This window comes from Parasteatoda tepidariorum, chromosome 8 (genome assembly GCF_982258835.1).
Source record: "Parasteatoda tepidariorum strain Cologne lab strain chromosome 8, Ptep-v5.0, whole genome shotgun sequence".
In the NCBI taxonomy this organism is placed as follows: Eukaryota; Metazoa; Arthropoda; class Arachnida; order Araneae; family Theridiidae; genus Parasteatoda; species Parasteatoda tepidariorum.
In genome coordinates, this window is record NC_141762.1 from 105,867,646 (window position 1) to 105,882,664 (window position 15,019).

At 28.1% G+C, this 15,019-nt stretch overlaps 2 protein-coding genes across 12 annotated transcripts in view; both read left to right on the plus strand.

Annotated features, from left to right (window-relative positions):
- The first annotated feature begins 1,690 nt into the window (after positions 1 to 1,690).
- On the plus strand, positions 1,691 to 13,285 carry LOC147806631 (uncharacterized). 11 transcript variants are annotated; one of them, XM_087169584.1, is made up of 6 exons: positions 1,691 to 2,137; positions 2,246 to 2,424; positions 5,218 to 5,276; positions 5,354 to 5,448; positions 7,643 to 7,717; positions 13,197 to 13,285. In XM_087169584.1, the coding sequence occupies exons 4-6, from the start codon at positions 5,365 to 5,367 to the stop codon at positions 13,236 to 13,238; spliced, it is 201 nt and encodes a 66-aa protein (XP_087025710.1). In that variant the 5' UTR covers positions 1,691 to 2,137; positions 2,246 to 2,424; positions 5,218 to 5,276; positions 5,354 to 5,364; the 3' UTR covers positions 13,239 to 13,285. The 11 variants fall into 11 exon arrangements, 6 of the variants coding, with proteins under 6 accessions (XP_087025710.1, XP_087025709.1, XP_087025708.1 ...); XM_087169583.1 differs by having other exon boundaries at positions 1,692 to 2,137; positions 5,218 to 5,252; XR_015436059.1 differs by lacking the exon at positions 5,218 to 5,276 and adding an exon at positions 6,581 to 6,675 and having other exon boundaries at positions 1,695 to 2,137; positions 13,197 to 13,279.
- Positions 13,286 to 13,429: 144 nt separating this feature from the next.
- LOC147806632 (transcription-associated protein 1-like) overlaps positions 13,430 to 15,019 on the plus strand; it is a 59,155-nt gene continuing 57,565 nt past the window's right edge. The window contains exon 1 of the mRNA XM_087169589.1: positions 13,430 to 14,484. The gene's annotated coding sequence lies outside the window, so the exon portion shown is untranslated. The remainder of the gene's footprint in view (positions 14,485 to 15,019) is intronic.

A 15,019-nucleotide genomic window follows, 5' to 3' on the forward strand; every position in this document is an offset into this window, starting at 1 on the left:
ATTTTGCATTATATTATTTTTTCAATGTGTTTTTCCATATTTTTGTGGGTCCTACATATAGGAAATATTTTTTTTAATAATAGATTAAAAACTTTCGAATTCTGAAACTATTGGCAACTGAAAACTACATAGAATATAACTCTAATAGAAAGCGGTTTAGAAATTTTACGAAAATATTTGTGACAATTAAATACGAAAAATATTAAGAAGAAGGAAAATATCATAGAACAATCCTATACAACTGAAAAGAGGAGGAGAGGTAAAGGTGTAGGGCCAAAAGCATGGAGCCTGTCGTTTCCCCTGATGGCATATTCCAGCGTTGCGATCGCGAATTATTCCTTCTTTTCAAAAGAAAAATAAGAAGTTTTGGATAAGGAACACTTTGTTCACGTTATAATATTGAAAATATTGAAAATAAATAAAAATAAATCAAGAAAATTAAAAATTTCCCATTGACCGGGATCGAACCTCGAACCCCTCGGTCCACATATTTCTAATTACAACTTCTACAACTTACTAATTCGGCTAACTAGCCTGTGGTGCTTCTGACCCTTTTACGCCTCACAAGCTGTTGTCCTGATTATTATGCCAAAAGAGCTTCTCTGCGTTTTTTTTTAAAGGAATCTATTCTAGCCTATTGTGGGCCCCCTAATTTTCTATAAAAATTCCTTTGGTACGATTGCGTAGTATAATAAACTATAATTTCTGGCCGAGTTCAAAAATCATAAGCTTATGATAAGTACAAATATTTGATCATTTGTATGAGTAGCGTCGGAGCAGAAATTTATCCGTTTTTTGGCTATTGTACGCTCTTTTTAAAAGAAAAATAATAATTTACGGATAAAGAACACTTTATTCACGTTAAAATATTGAAAAAGAAAAGAATAAAATTAAACAAAATAATTTCTGGACGAATTTGAAAATTATATTTTAATATTTAGGGGAGATATAGGGTCATTTAAATGCGTAGCATCGGAACCGAAATTTATCCGCTTCTTAGCTATTATTCGCTCTTTTCAAAAGAAAAAGAAAAATTTTTTGGTAAAGAACACTTTATTCACGTTAAAATATTGGAAAAGAAATTTTAGAAAAATATGAAATAAAAACTTTAAAATTATTTCTTTTAATTAAATATTAAACGCTGTTTAAAAATTACGAATAATTTTTTGGTAAAGGAAACTTTATTCACGTTAAAGTAATGAAGTCCCGCAGTAGACTGATCGTTAAAACACGCTTCCCAGCAGATCACCGAAGTCAAGCATCACTGGCTGCGGTCAGTGTGCGCGTGGACCACTTGGATCAGTCTGCGTAGGGACCGAGCGTGTGCGGTATTGGTCCTCGTTAAACTGTGCTACCGTAAAGTGCTCAACTTCGCGCGCAGGTCGTCGGGCTACCGAAGCGGAGGTGCCATCCCCTCCTCAGAGGATCAAAATTTTGATGGCATGTCTTCGGATCATCCTCAGGGATGTTTCCCAGACCGTCACCAATAGCTAGTGCGACGTAAATGAACTACCACAACAACTAAAGTAATGAAAGGGAAATAAAAAAATTAAATAAAATAAATTTTTAAAAAAATTAAAAATTAACTTTTGATGATACTGCGCTCAGGTCATCGAGCTGCTAAAGCAGGGGAAGCCATCTCCCCTCTTCAGGGGATTAAAATTCTCACTCTACGATAAGTGAGCTATAAGCAAAATACTGCATACTGCAGAGAGTTCCAAAAAAGTCCGTCAGTCAACATCACTCATCATTGGTATTCACGAGAAAATTATTAAGATTAATTCAAACTACTAATAAGTATTAAAAATGGTTATAGCACAACTGGATTGTAAAAATTTACTGCAATACTTGAGTATTTTTCATATTTATTTGAGCTTTTAAGGTCTAGAAAGAGATACCATGTACGTTAGATAGGATCACCAAAAAACTAACTTAAAATAATTAATTTCCTTCAATAATTCTTGTGTTTTCTTTATATTTCTTTGAAATATTTACTTGTTTTAAAAGACATGTGCTTAAAATTCGCTCAGCTTTGTTAAGGAAAATAGCTTTTCTTAATGAAGTTTTTAAGCAAAAATGAACTTCAGACCCTGTTTAAGATTAAATGCGTTGTTAAATATTAATTTTTAAATTTTTGGTGAGCCAATTTTTGTTTGCTTCGATGTTTTAGATGTGTTATTCTGTTGTTTGTTGCAGATGTAGTTAAAAAATAAATAAATAATCACATGTATATTTCTGATACTAGTGCCCTGAGAATACAGTGGGACCTGTGCATATCAACAATCATCGCTTAGGTGCAAAAGGGTTTTTTGACTTGAAAATTTAAAAACAAACATGTAGTGGTTCCTACATTCACATTGCTTCAATGAACACTCTTAAAGAATTGATGAAAAGATCTGAGCAGTTAAAGGAAAACAAACTCTAGTAAGAGGAATAAAACTTTTTAATCTTTTCTTAAATTTTATCTTCATCTGAATATTCATTATATTATATTGTTATTCATTACATTACATTATATTGTTATCTTCATTTTGTTCAGTAAGAGCCAGATGCGGATGTTTTGTACTGCTAACTCTTAGAATCAAATGAAAAAAACATTTTTTGTGACATTTATTTTATCACAATATTATTTGTTAACTGTAATGGTATACTGGTAACAATGATTACATACTAAGTATGTTAAAACACAAACATCTTTACTGGCTGAATATTCCAAATGTCATATGACGTCTCCCCTTTAAGAAAGTATTCACTAAAATCATTGTTTTTGTATTAATTTACTAGCTAAATACCCGTTCTACGTATGGGGAGAGATCAGCTGCAATTAATTAATACTGAACAACTTTACAAAATCCTGCTCAAAACTTTACCACAAATTTTAACACAATAACACTAAAATTGTTTATTTATTATTTGTTCTGCTTCTGGATTACCTTACATTATTAGATTAAGCAAAACATGTTATCCCATCAAAATAAAGAATAACTGTTTTCATTATCATCTGGCAGAATGCTGTTGCTCGAGGCAACTCGTAATATTTAAAATTTACCACAATCAAGCTACTTCCTCCTGTAATTCGTGGGGATTTCGTACTACAGATAATCGATACTACTGGTAATACATACATTCGGGATACATGGAGATGAAAACCTCCCACGGTTAGCTTGATAGCTAGGAGACTCTAACCTGTGATCTGTCTTATCGCCTAGGATATTTCACATCAACATTGTGTTGAGTATGAGCCAGATGCGGAATTCGTATCGACGAGCCATCGCTGAGATTCAAACCCGGTTCATCTCATTAGAAGGCTAGAGCTCTACCCCCTGAGCCACCACGGATCATACTCATTGTTTATTTATGACTACCTATGTTCAACTCCATAGCCTTGTAATTTTGAAACCAATCCTTAAGACAAGGAAACTCCTGGATCAGTACCCCCAGAGATATTGATTTGTTTTGGAAACATGGAGGACTTTGCGACTCAACAGATTTTACCTGCATCAGTCTCCATTTACTACACAGGACATCTTCGGCCTGCCTGGGATCGAGCACACGAACTCTTGGACATAGGACCTGTGCCCTACCAACCAGGTTATCCCGGCCCTTTACTCATTGGTTTGGGGAATTACTTTGTCAAATTTTTTAGCTTCTACCATTGCTTTATACTGCTTACAATTATTTTGATTATTAGCAAGGATGCCATTGCCCATACATATAGCAAGCTCTTCTGGTAATAAAAGTTTTCTAAAGAGATTGATCGATCTTTTTATCGATGCTGTTAGCATTTTAAAATGACTTTGCACTAGCATTGACTGTTTTGTAAAGTTAAAAAATTTAATTGAACTTCAAAATGTCATTTTCCTGGTATGTCCTAAACAATGTTTCCAATAATAACTAGCTTCAAAACTTCCCATGAATTTCTCAATATCTAATTTTTTTAATCTCAACCAGTGTAAGCATTTCTAGAATATACGCAGAGGGTGTTATTTACAAAAACTTGGTTTAAAATAACTTTTTCTATCAATAATTTGTTTGTCTCAAGAACATCTGTCATTTTCTTGGCTACTTTTCGTTAGTGGTTTATAACCAAAATAGATCGAGCCAGCAATCAATATCTTATGTTAATGGATTGATTAGTCTCCTATATGATTAGTCTCCTATAGATTGCTATATGAACATGTCTTGTTGCATGACTAAAGAACCAATTTTCTGCTTCGAAATCTATTTAAAAAAAATTTTTCAAGGTGAGTAGGTTTTTGTGTTGTCATTTTCTTGGCTTTTTGAAATCATTAATAACATAAACTACATAGATTTATGTGAGTTATTTTAAGAAATCCTGTTTTCAGCAGAATATAAATGTCTTAAGCCAAAATATTAAATTAAAGTAAAGTTATATGCTATAAAATGGTGGATTTGTCATTATCCTGGCTTATGAATGCCAGAACATTAAAGTGTTACCAGAATTTTTTTTTAACTGCTAATACAGTAAGGAGGGAAAGCAAATATTAACCTAATACCAAGCTTATGTATGATTGTAATATGCTTGAGTGTAATCAAAGTTATTTATTTATCTAATAATTGATTATTATACACAATTTTTTTCTGTACATATCAGCAACAACAAAAAAAATTTTTGATTCTTCCTATGGTGGATAAAAATAATTAATTTAAACAATTTAAGGTTCATCTAACATAAAGGCCTAAGATGAGTTACTTACTATTAACTTAAAATTACTGTTTTTTAGACTTCAAAACTAATCTGTCATTTTCCTGGCATTCAAGATATGATGAATTTCTATTGTATTTTGTTTCTCAAGCAAATGTCAATAAACTACACTGCTGCCTGTAAGATATTAATAAGTGTAACTAAAGAAACATACAAAAAAATTTTTAGATAATTTTGAAGACTTTAAATTTGAAAAAAAAATTTGGTCAAAATTGTCATGTTTAGAAAGAATCACCCATATGCAAGTTTGGAGTTGCGAAGAAGAACATTGGTAAAATATATTTTCCCTCGAAAAACTCTTCAATCAGGCTCTGGTTCTCATCTCCGAATTCACATACTCAATTTTTTCACATTTTTTATTAAAGTTACATTGTATATTTTTTTATTTACATAATTAAAAGTAGATTGGTGCAATAAACAAACTGCCATATAATCCACAGATTATATGCCAGTGGTGTTTATTAACAGAACTGAAATTTCTGCCCTTACAGATTGTCCACCTTCGTGGATAAAACAGGAAATTATGGTAAATTTCTATTCTGTTTGAAATTTGAGTATCTTTGATCTTATTAATCTCACTATAAACTTTATTACTTGTTTATTACTTTTAAAATACTTTTTTTGTAGGATGCTAATCTATGCATGATCAGGGTAAAACACCTCTTCATTGGGCTGCTACAAATCCTACTTCTAGAGCATTGGATTGTGTTGAAATTCTCTTGGTAAGTTGTTTTCCTTGTTTCTCAAAATTTAACAGAGATGTTATCCCCGCATGACTGATAATTTGAAAATCCTACATAAACAAAATGGATAATTGGACTCTATTTATTGTTATTAATACTCAATTTATTCTTAACATATAAACGGAATTAATTTTCCCTTTATGGATAAATTCACTAATTTAAAAGAAAGAAAAAAGTCCTTGATTTAATTTGTCATTTGTTGTAAATGTCAACAATATATCTTTTGCGCCGTGGTAAAAATACAAATCTGCTGTGTTAATAATTGAGGAATTTGTGATTTTGGTGCCAGCGATGTGTAATCAAAAATTAATATTTGTGAACTTTATTTATATTTTTTATATTTAGTGTTTTCCTAAAAAATAGATATTTTTTTCACTTCATGAATAAATTTAAGAAAGGGGGGGTTTCTTATAAATAATGATTAAACTGAACTTAGTGACATGACAGCCCCTGGAGGGCCAAGGCCTACTGTTCCCGTCTCACTTTTCTTAAAGTTTGTGATTAATAATTATTATGAAGCAGAAAAAAAAATCTATTTTGAGATTCTTTTTTCACTTCCTTGTGTTTAAAAGATATATATTCCCTTTTATGTGCCTTTTAACTTCCTATAACCTATATATATATATATATATATATATATATATATAAAACTATAACCTATATTCATATATGTATATATGTTGGCAAGATTGAGAGACAATTCTATTAATTTAGCAAATTCAGTTTTTTTTCCAAGCATTCTCTTTGTTCTATGTTCATTTAAAAAAATATGTATTAACTTAATTAATTTAGGAGAAAGGCGGCAGTCGATAAATTGGCAAGATTCTGAGGAGATATTTTTATTTATTTTGAGAATTCTGTTTATTTCTGTATATGTTCACTTTGTTCTGTGTTCATTTAAAAATATCTAATGACTTTATGAACAACTTTAAAAAATACTTACTTCACTTTGATCTATTTTTTTAAAAAAAAGTACATATTTTTTCTTTAGGAGAAATAAGCAAATCTTATAAATTGGCAAAATTATGAGAGAGTCTTATTTATTTTTGTTGATGTTTACTTTCTCCTGTGTTCTTCTAAAACTACATATTTGCTTTATGAATTAATTTAGAAGGAAGAAAGTCTTATAAATTGGCAAGATTATGAGGGTAGATCAGCATTACATCTTGCTGTAGGTGCTGGAAACATTGAATAGTTCGCTTTCTGGTAATTTTAAAACATTTAAAAAAATTTAAATTAAGGCTGTTTTTTATCTTTAATTTTTTGTACAGATTGTGAATAATACCTGTCCAGGAGCTACTAATATAGACTGATATCAGAAATCTGTCTAGGTTTTTCTGTGAGATACCTATTTTGTAAAAATTTAGACATAATTCGTAAAAATTATGTTGAAAAATTAACACAAAAATGTGATGAAAATATGGATTTATCGTTTCTCACGGGATACAAAAATACAATTAAGAAAAAGTATTGCGTGAAACTACCATTTTTTCTGAAGTTGAATTTGTGAAGGTACCGCTAAGAGGTAGTAAATTAGGCCTGGACAAACCCCTAGATATGTGATGTCAACAAAAACTTTAGATTTTTTTTTATTAAAAAGATTAGATTAAATTAAAATACAGAAACAGAAAAGTAATAAAAAAATTCTTTATAATTTCCGTATTGGAATAACAACATCTAAATTTTTTAATATCTGATAGAAAATTTATTATTTAATTATAGAGTATTAAATTAGGAAATTAATCAACAACACTGAAACAGAGACAAAAAGATATTGCCCTGAATTATTTATAAAAATTGCTGATAGAAATTAATTTAAATAAAGTTTTAATCACAACTTTCTGATGATATTTTAGATATTAATATTGTTTGCCACACAAAACTGTGCTATTCTCACATTGTATCCATTATTGCAAACAACAAAAACAAGCTTTAAAGATTCATGCTTAGCTGTTCTTTTAGGAGTATTAGCAAAAAAGTATGTCTAATTTTTTTGAAAAATGTGATCCTCTTCTGTAATTTCTAACAATTCATAAGAATTTTTCTGAGAAAAGTTGTTGTTTTTATTTATTAATTTACTAAGTTGACAATAGTTTCATATTTTCCTTGAACCAATTGCCAATATATAGTTGACTGTTATTTTTAAATTTCTTTCAATTTTTTCCCTTTTTAGGTTTCAAAGGAAACATGCAACACAGATATATTAGATAATGTATTTGCACACCTCTACATTGAGCTGCTAAGAAAGGTAAAAATTGATTTAAAAATGAATTTAAACTGTATTTCCGTCTTGTGAGTTATTTACTATTATTGTTTTCATGCATTGCGTTTGTTGCTCAATTTACATTTTAATAATAAAAACCCATGTCAAACAATTGTTAACAATGTTAAAAGAATTTTATATGGTGTAATTTGTTTATGTACTGTGAGGGGACACAGTTCAAAGAAAACTTTTAAACTAATCTAAGTTGCACAAATAAACACAGGAAAATTTTTTTATGATGATTAGGCACATTTGTAGTATGACTTATATGTCTTTAGTAAGGGACCCTACAATAGCTCACATACCTTCATACCAGTAGCAAAAAATCTCCAGCACAGCAGCATGTATATTATAACAGCATTTGCATAGTACTTTTTCGTGTAAGTTTTCTTTTTTGAATTGGAACAGCTGCTCAAAATACTTTAAAACAAAATTTTGGCTCTTTCTGCTCAAAAATGAAAAAATATATATATATTTCTTCAAAATTGCTCTCAGCTGTTCCAAAGCTTCTAATGTTCAATGAACTAATGACCATTGCTCAATGAACTTTGTTCATTGAGCAAAAAGTGTAGCTTTAACCCAATTTGGTGCTAAATTTGTCTTCAAAAATCAGTTTTGTCTCTCCAAAGAAGCAACCACAATTTTCGTTTTTTACCTATATATCAATTAACGTGTTTAGTTGGACTTTTTGTTTTCCTCATTGAATAGAGTGCATCCTATAACTAATTACTAAAATAACAAAATTCACTTGTCCAGTAATTCAGCTTAAGCTTTATAAAATTTCCAAATACGCAATTTATGTTGTTTCAAAAACACAATAAATCACAGAGGGAACACGAAAAGAAGGTATTATGCATTCTTTGAAGCATGGGAATATCCAACATGAAAAAAATCTCGTCAGCAGATGTATGTAAGCAAAATTATAACCAAACTTTAAATATGTATGAACAAAAGTCTTTTTCTTATTAATCTCATTTCTATTGTATCAAATTACATTCTTGCTTTTACCTAATGCAGGCATTTGACCAGTTCTACTTCAAAACCTTAATTGTCCAAAGCTCTTTTTGTTTTGAATTTTTTTGTTTTTTCTACGAACATAAAGAAGAATTTCAATGGGCATATTGATCGATGAATAAAGACAGGGGACAGAACGTTTTTAAAAAGTACTTAAAGATGCTTTTTAGATTGGGTGTTTGTAAAAATTGCTTAATTTTTTCTTTTCCTAAATTAAATTTTTTCTTTGCCACATTGATTGTCACTACAGGTAACAAAAAGCGTGGTTTTCACAATGTTTTACTAATGATTTTCACAACTCATTGAGCCATAGTCTGTTCTTGTGTACCATTATACTTATCGTGTAGAAGCACCAATCATTTCAATGACTCGAGGATCTGCATGCGCTTATACTGTGCTGGATTCTTGCACTCATAGAGCAGTCAGCAAGCAGCACTTTGAAATTTTAGTCTCCCTTTGAATAATTTGATTTAATAAGGACTAATTGAGATTTTCTTTTTAATTATGAGAGTTGAGATGCCTGATTAACTGCCCTATATAATGAAGTAAAAAATTTGAGACTTTTTATTGTATCATGACTTTACCACATTCTTCATGGAAATTTGCTGCACTCTTAAATTGTTTTATGGAAAGAAAAAAAACCTGAATATCTTTTAATGGCAAGTTCTTAAAAAAAGAATGAATTGAGGAGCTTCCAATCTTTTAACATTTAGCAAATACAGGAAGAAACCTTATGTTACAGATTTTTCAATTCTAAATTATGCAATTTATATTTTTGTCCATTTTATATAAAAAAATAATTGAATTTAAACATTTAATAATTTTTGAATTATAAAATAGGATGAATGTAGGAACATTTTACTTTTAACAAAAATTTTTAGTTTCAATACTTGTTGTATTTTCATTTCAAAAATAATGAATTTTTTTTCATTGAAGAAATATCGACCAAATTACAGATTTTAATAAAAATTTAACATAGGCCATTCAGTAATTGTAATGTGAATTTATTAGTGTTTTCTTAATTTGTTTAAATATCTACACATCTTTATATGATCAATAATATTAATCTTATAAATGTTTTTATACAAAAACATTTATAAATAATTTTTATTTAAATCTAAAATATTCACTTGATAACTTAACCCTTTGCCTGTAATGCCTGAACTCTGTTCGGGTAAGGCAAATGCGCCAATTTTAGAATGCTGGCCTGAGTTTGCGCAAGAGAAAAATCGGTGTTTCACTTCCAATGCATAATATGTAATTTACCATTTTTCCATTGGATGGTGATACTTGTTTTTGAATTTTCCTGAGAAAGATTCTGTTCTTTTTAGCCATTTGTCAGATTTTTTTTCAAATTCTGCTGTTCTTCTCTTGGATGGAATTCATGACAGTTGATATAAATAATAATATTTTTCTATTAGTTTATTATATTTATCTTGAAATTTATGGCATTCAATTTATTTTGCTGTAATTTGAGAAAAATTACTGTACATTAACATTTCCCATTCATGTAAAAATGTTGAATATGGTAGTTATTTCATTTAAAATTTTGTTTTTATAGAAAATTATCTATTTCTAACATTTTGATGATATTAGGAAGCAAAATTAAAGAGACATTTTTTTCTTTTTTGGCGCGTTTTTCCCAAATATATTCCAGAGGCAAGAAGTTAAATTCAAGTTTAAGAATATATATATATATATATATATATATATATATATATATATATATATATATATATATATATATATATATATATATGAATGTAATAATTTGCTGTTTAATACTTATACATATTTCAGTTACATCCATGTAAATAAGGAAGATTGATTTGCTCTGTCATGTGAAAATTGGAAGAGTTTATTTTTTATATTTCCTGATTTTAAATAATTTTTTCTTAATTTGAAATCTTACTAACAAATTGTAAGTCTTTGCATATATAAATTCATGAAGATGTTGAGCTTGAATAAAAATAACTATGGTTGTTTTCAATCAAGGATTAGTTTGTGATAATTGTACAATAGTCTTATCCATTTTAGTTAGAAATCTAAGCATTTTACTTAAAAAATGGTTTTTATTTGATATTAAGCAATGTGATTACAGGACTTTGACTGATAACTGATTTTTTTCAAAATTCATTTTGCCAAATCTTGATCAACTTTGGATAGATAAATTTTTCTATGTCAAGTTTTCACTAACTAGTTAAGTCTTTAGCATTATTATTTGGCAATATCTTTTTATGTCATTATAGTTGATGATGCATATTTTTGTGCATTAGGCTTTGCTGATATTTTATTGAAAAAGAGCCTTTAGACTAGTGCTGATGACTCTGGTGCAACTCCTTTACCTTATGTTGCTTTTCATAATTATGCTGTAAGAAATTCATTTACATTTTATTTATTGTATTTCTACATATTCACAATGTTCATAGATATGTTATTTGCTTATTTTAGCATATTTTTTCTCCATAAATTTACTTAATAATTAAAACTAAGACATGCTGAATGCTATTTTGGGTTCTGAGGGTTATTTTTGTCACTTATGTAGCTGTGATTTTCTTATATCTATATAAGGCTAAAACATTTTAACTGAATTCAAAATATCCGTTTTTCTCATTATCAGCATGATGGCATTTTTGAAACATATTTCTTTGTTCATTTATAAGTTCTTTACATCTTCTATTTCCCTCATTATTTTACTTAACTAAAGTTTAGAAATTCTTAAATTTTTGCTCTTGCATTTGGTATTATTTTTATAATTTATGTAGGGTTTTTTTTATTTATTAAGCTATTTTTTTAAAATTAACTCAATTTTTCCCCTCATACTTAGATATAGTATTTTTGGTATAAATGCCAATATTAAGTATAAATGCCTTATATATAGTATAGTATGATGATGGTATAAATGCCAAGTAGTAAATATATAATATAAATGCTAAGTTTTCCTCATAATTTGATATGGTTATATTTTTTAAACATATTTAACCCTGTTTGGATTTTTGAACTTGTATTTTAAATTAAAACTTTCTCACTACAGAAATATATTTCAAATTTGTCAAAAAGAGCAATTATATTTCTCTAGATGAATTTCTTACTTAAATTAATGCAAAGTAGAGTTCTAGTTTTAAAATAAATTATTAATTTCTCTGAAGAAAAATAAATTTTCAATTTGGGTGTTTTATTTGTATGTTAATGAATGTCTGTTTAAAAAAAATATTTTTCTCTGTTTTAAAAAACGAAGATATGTAATTAGAGACCAATAAATAATTTAAAACCTAACCCTTATTTTTGTAAACATTTTACAGATTATTTTAGTTTTAAACATTATTAAATTAATTTTTTTAGAGTTACAACAATTACCTACCATATTCATAGTTGCCAACTCTACTGGAATTTCCAGGAGATTACTCGATTCTGCAAGTATCCCCTGGTCTACTGGTTTAATAAAAATTCTGATGGTTTTTATACATTTTAGAAAATTCCTAAAATTGAATAAGTTTCCTATCAAAATAAAAGTTTTGCACAGATTATTACTTGCTTAAATATTTAAATAAATATTACTAATACATAAGGAAGCGAGCCTCACTTATAATAATTAGTTTCAATCAAGTTCATTTAATGTAAATCATAACTGCAAAACATAGCAGTTTTTTTATTTTGATGACTATAAAAACTTCTAAAATTCCGTATGTATAAAATATTAGTACATTATCTTGAAATTTATTTTATTTGATAAAATCTGCTGGATTTTTTTCCTATTCATGTTGGCAGCTATATATGTTACTCAGTAAAACATAACCAGGTATACATATCATTTTATGTTTATTTAAATGAGGCAATCATATTTTAAATTTATCATTTTTTAAATTTATATCATATTTTTCTAATCATATTTATTGATGAGATTATAAATATAATGAATCAAATAAAACTAAATTATATGCTTCCCTAATCAAAACTCTTAAGAAAGCTAAGTATGTTATTTTGTCAAACAAGCTAAATATGTTAATTACAAGCTCTGGTTTTCATTGCTTTTATAACTTGCTGCATCCAGGCAAAAGTTAAGAAGGTAAGTATGAACTTAACATGTAATAACAATTAAAAATAATGTTTTTCATGATTTAGTGTATAAAAAAATTTAAAAGAAACATTTGCAATGAATCAGATGCATAATTATGGTAAGTTTCCTTCTCACTAACTTTAAAAGTGTAACAACTGTCTTTGAATTAACATGTTGTAGATACAGCTGAGAAATTTTAATTTTTATGAATTTTCCTCAGTGTATTTAAAGTTATTAAATATTTACGATGCATTTAAAGTTCAAGTTAAATCTCTTTTCAACACTTTGTTTTTGAAGCTACTGAAATTTTTAAGAATTGTTTTGTATATTTTGCTGGAAAGTTGTGGAAACATTTTTATCGAGATCTTTCATTTATGACATTGCTGATGCCAGTGGAAGGAATGCAATTTTATGGGCTGCTGCAAACAATGCTAATGACGTCATTGAAATTATGGCAAAGAATGGAGTTGTACTGGACTGTTCTGACATAAATGGTTTGACAGGTATTAAGTTTCTTTTATACATATATATATATATATACATTTTATATACATATTTTGCATATATATATATATATATATATATATATATTTGTGGAAATTGATTTTATAACTTTAACTTAGCATCTGTTTCACATCTTTGATGAAATTCAATGAACATACAAAATAATCATATCCATGTTTATGCTCACTCCTTCATGTTATACTTCTAAGTAAAAAGTAAAGTAATACTTCTTCGATAATAATGCTTACTTTTTCTGATTTGTTTTTAATATATATATATATATATATATGTTTGGTATATTTTGTAGACCTGCCCAGGAAGGCAGAAAATTATCAGATCATTTTATATTTCCCATAATATTTTTAATAATATTTTTTTAACGAAGGACAATAATTATTTAATTTAAAACAATTATTTAAAATTCAAGGTCTGCTTATAAACCCATGGACATTTAAAACCTGGTATTGTCAGGGAATTTTATTTTAACTCTAACAAGCACTAACTCTTTTTTTTCTTCTGAAATTGAATGCAAACTCTGTATAAAATTTAGGAATTAAAAATAACAAATAAAAAAACTGCCATATTAAATTAATATATTAAAACAAAATTTAAAAATGTATATATTGATTATTTTTACAGAGAAAAATTTTTTAACAATGTTTTTGCATTTTGTTTTATTTTGTGACACATTTTTTATCCTCACAAAATTTTCTAGCAATTTTTTTGTTTTGTTAATTAGATAAAAAATTACCTGCATTTTTTCCTAGCCTCATTCGATCAATGTAACATATTCTGCAGGCGTGCCCAGCTGAACATGTAATAATTTTGAGTTTTTCTGTGAGCCCCTGATAATTACATTTAATTCAGGAAGATCAAAACTCTGTATTGTGTTAAGATGATTTTAATATGACACGCATTGGTCTTAACTCCCCTCCTCCCTTGGCAGCAAAAATAAGTAGATGGCAAACTCCCTCTCTCCTGCTGAGTGCTTATGCAATATTTAAACAGCCTTTTATCTAATTACCGTTAAGTAGTCAATTTTATCTAAATAATTATCTTGTAGCTCTTCATTATGCTTCTCTGAAAGGTCATCTATCTACAATTAAGTTATTGGTAAAGCATGGCGTGCCTATCAATAAGAAAGACAAATGTGGAATGACGCCATTGCTGAAAGCCTGTGAGTTAAGGGGTCGTACCCTTATTTATTATTTTTAGCAAATGTAGTCACAAATTCTTATAGATTAGAGATTCACAATTATTGATTTGTCTCTTTCATTTGATTTTAAAGATAATCTATTATTATCAATACATTACTCATATCGTAGAATTTTTTAATTTTGAATTGAGTTATCATCCTCTAAATTACATATTTAAAAAATATATTAGTGGCATATTTACAGTGATTTTAAAAATATTGGATTAATAAATTTTTTCAAATTTGAACTAAATATTGGTATGAAGAAAGATTAACTAATTGAAGCGTCTTTATTTTTTTAAGGCGACAGTACTGTAACAAAATTTTATATACTAATCTTAGACTCACATTATTTGTTCATTTATGCAACAAAATAAAATTATCTTACTTTCTGTTCTGAACTAAATAATTCTGAATTTAAAAATCGTGCATTATTTTTTTGCAATAGAATTTGCCTTTATCCTGCACTAAACATACCAACACTTAATACATGCCTATTTCTACCATAGCCTGTCAA

What these genes read in the sequence shown, in the direction of transcription:
- LOC147806631 (XM_087169584.1), top strand. Translation starts at nt 5,365, where the DNA reads ATGCATGATCAGGGTAAAACACCTCTTCATTGGGCTGCTACAAATCCT. An exon ending in ATTGTGTTGAAATTCTCTTG is followed by an intron (nt 5,449 to 7,642) that starts GTAAGTTGTTTT and finishes TTCCCTTTTTAG; the next exon opens with GTTTCAAAGGAAACATGCAA. An exon ending in ACATTGAGCTGCTAAGAAAG is followed by an intron (nt 7,718 to 13,196) that starts GTAAAAATTGAT and finishes TGCTGATGCCAG; the next exon opens with TGGAAGGAATGCAATTTTAT.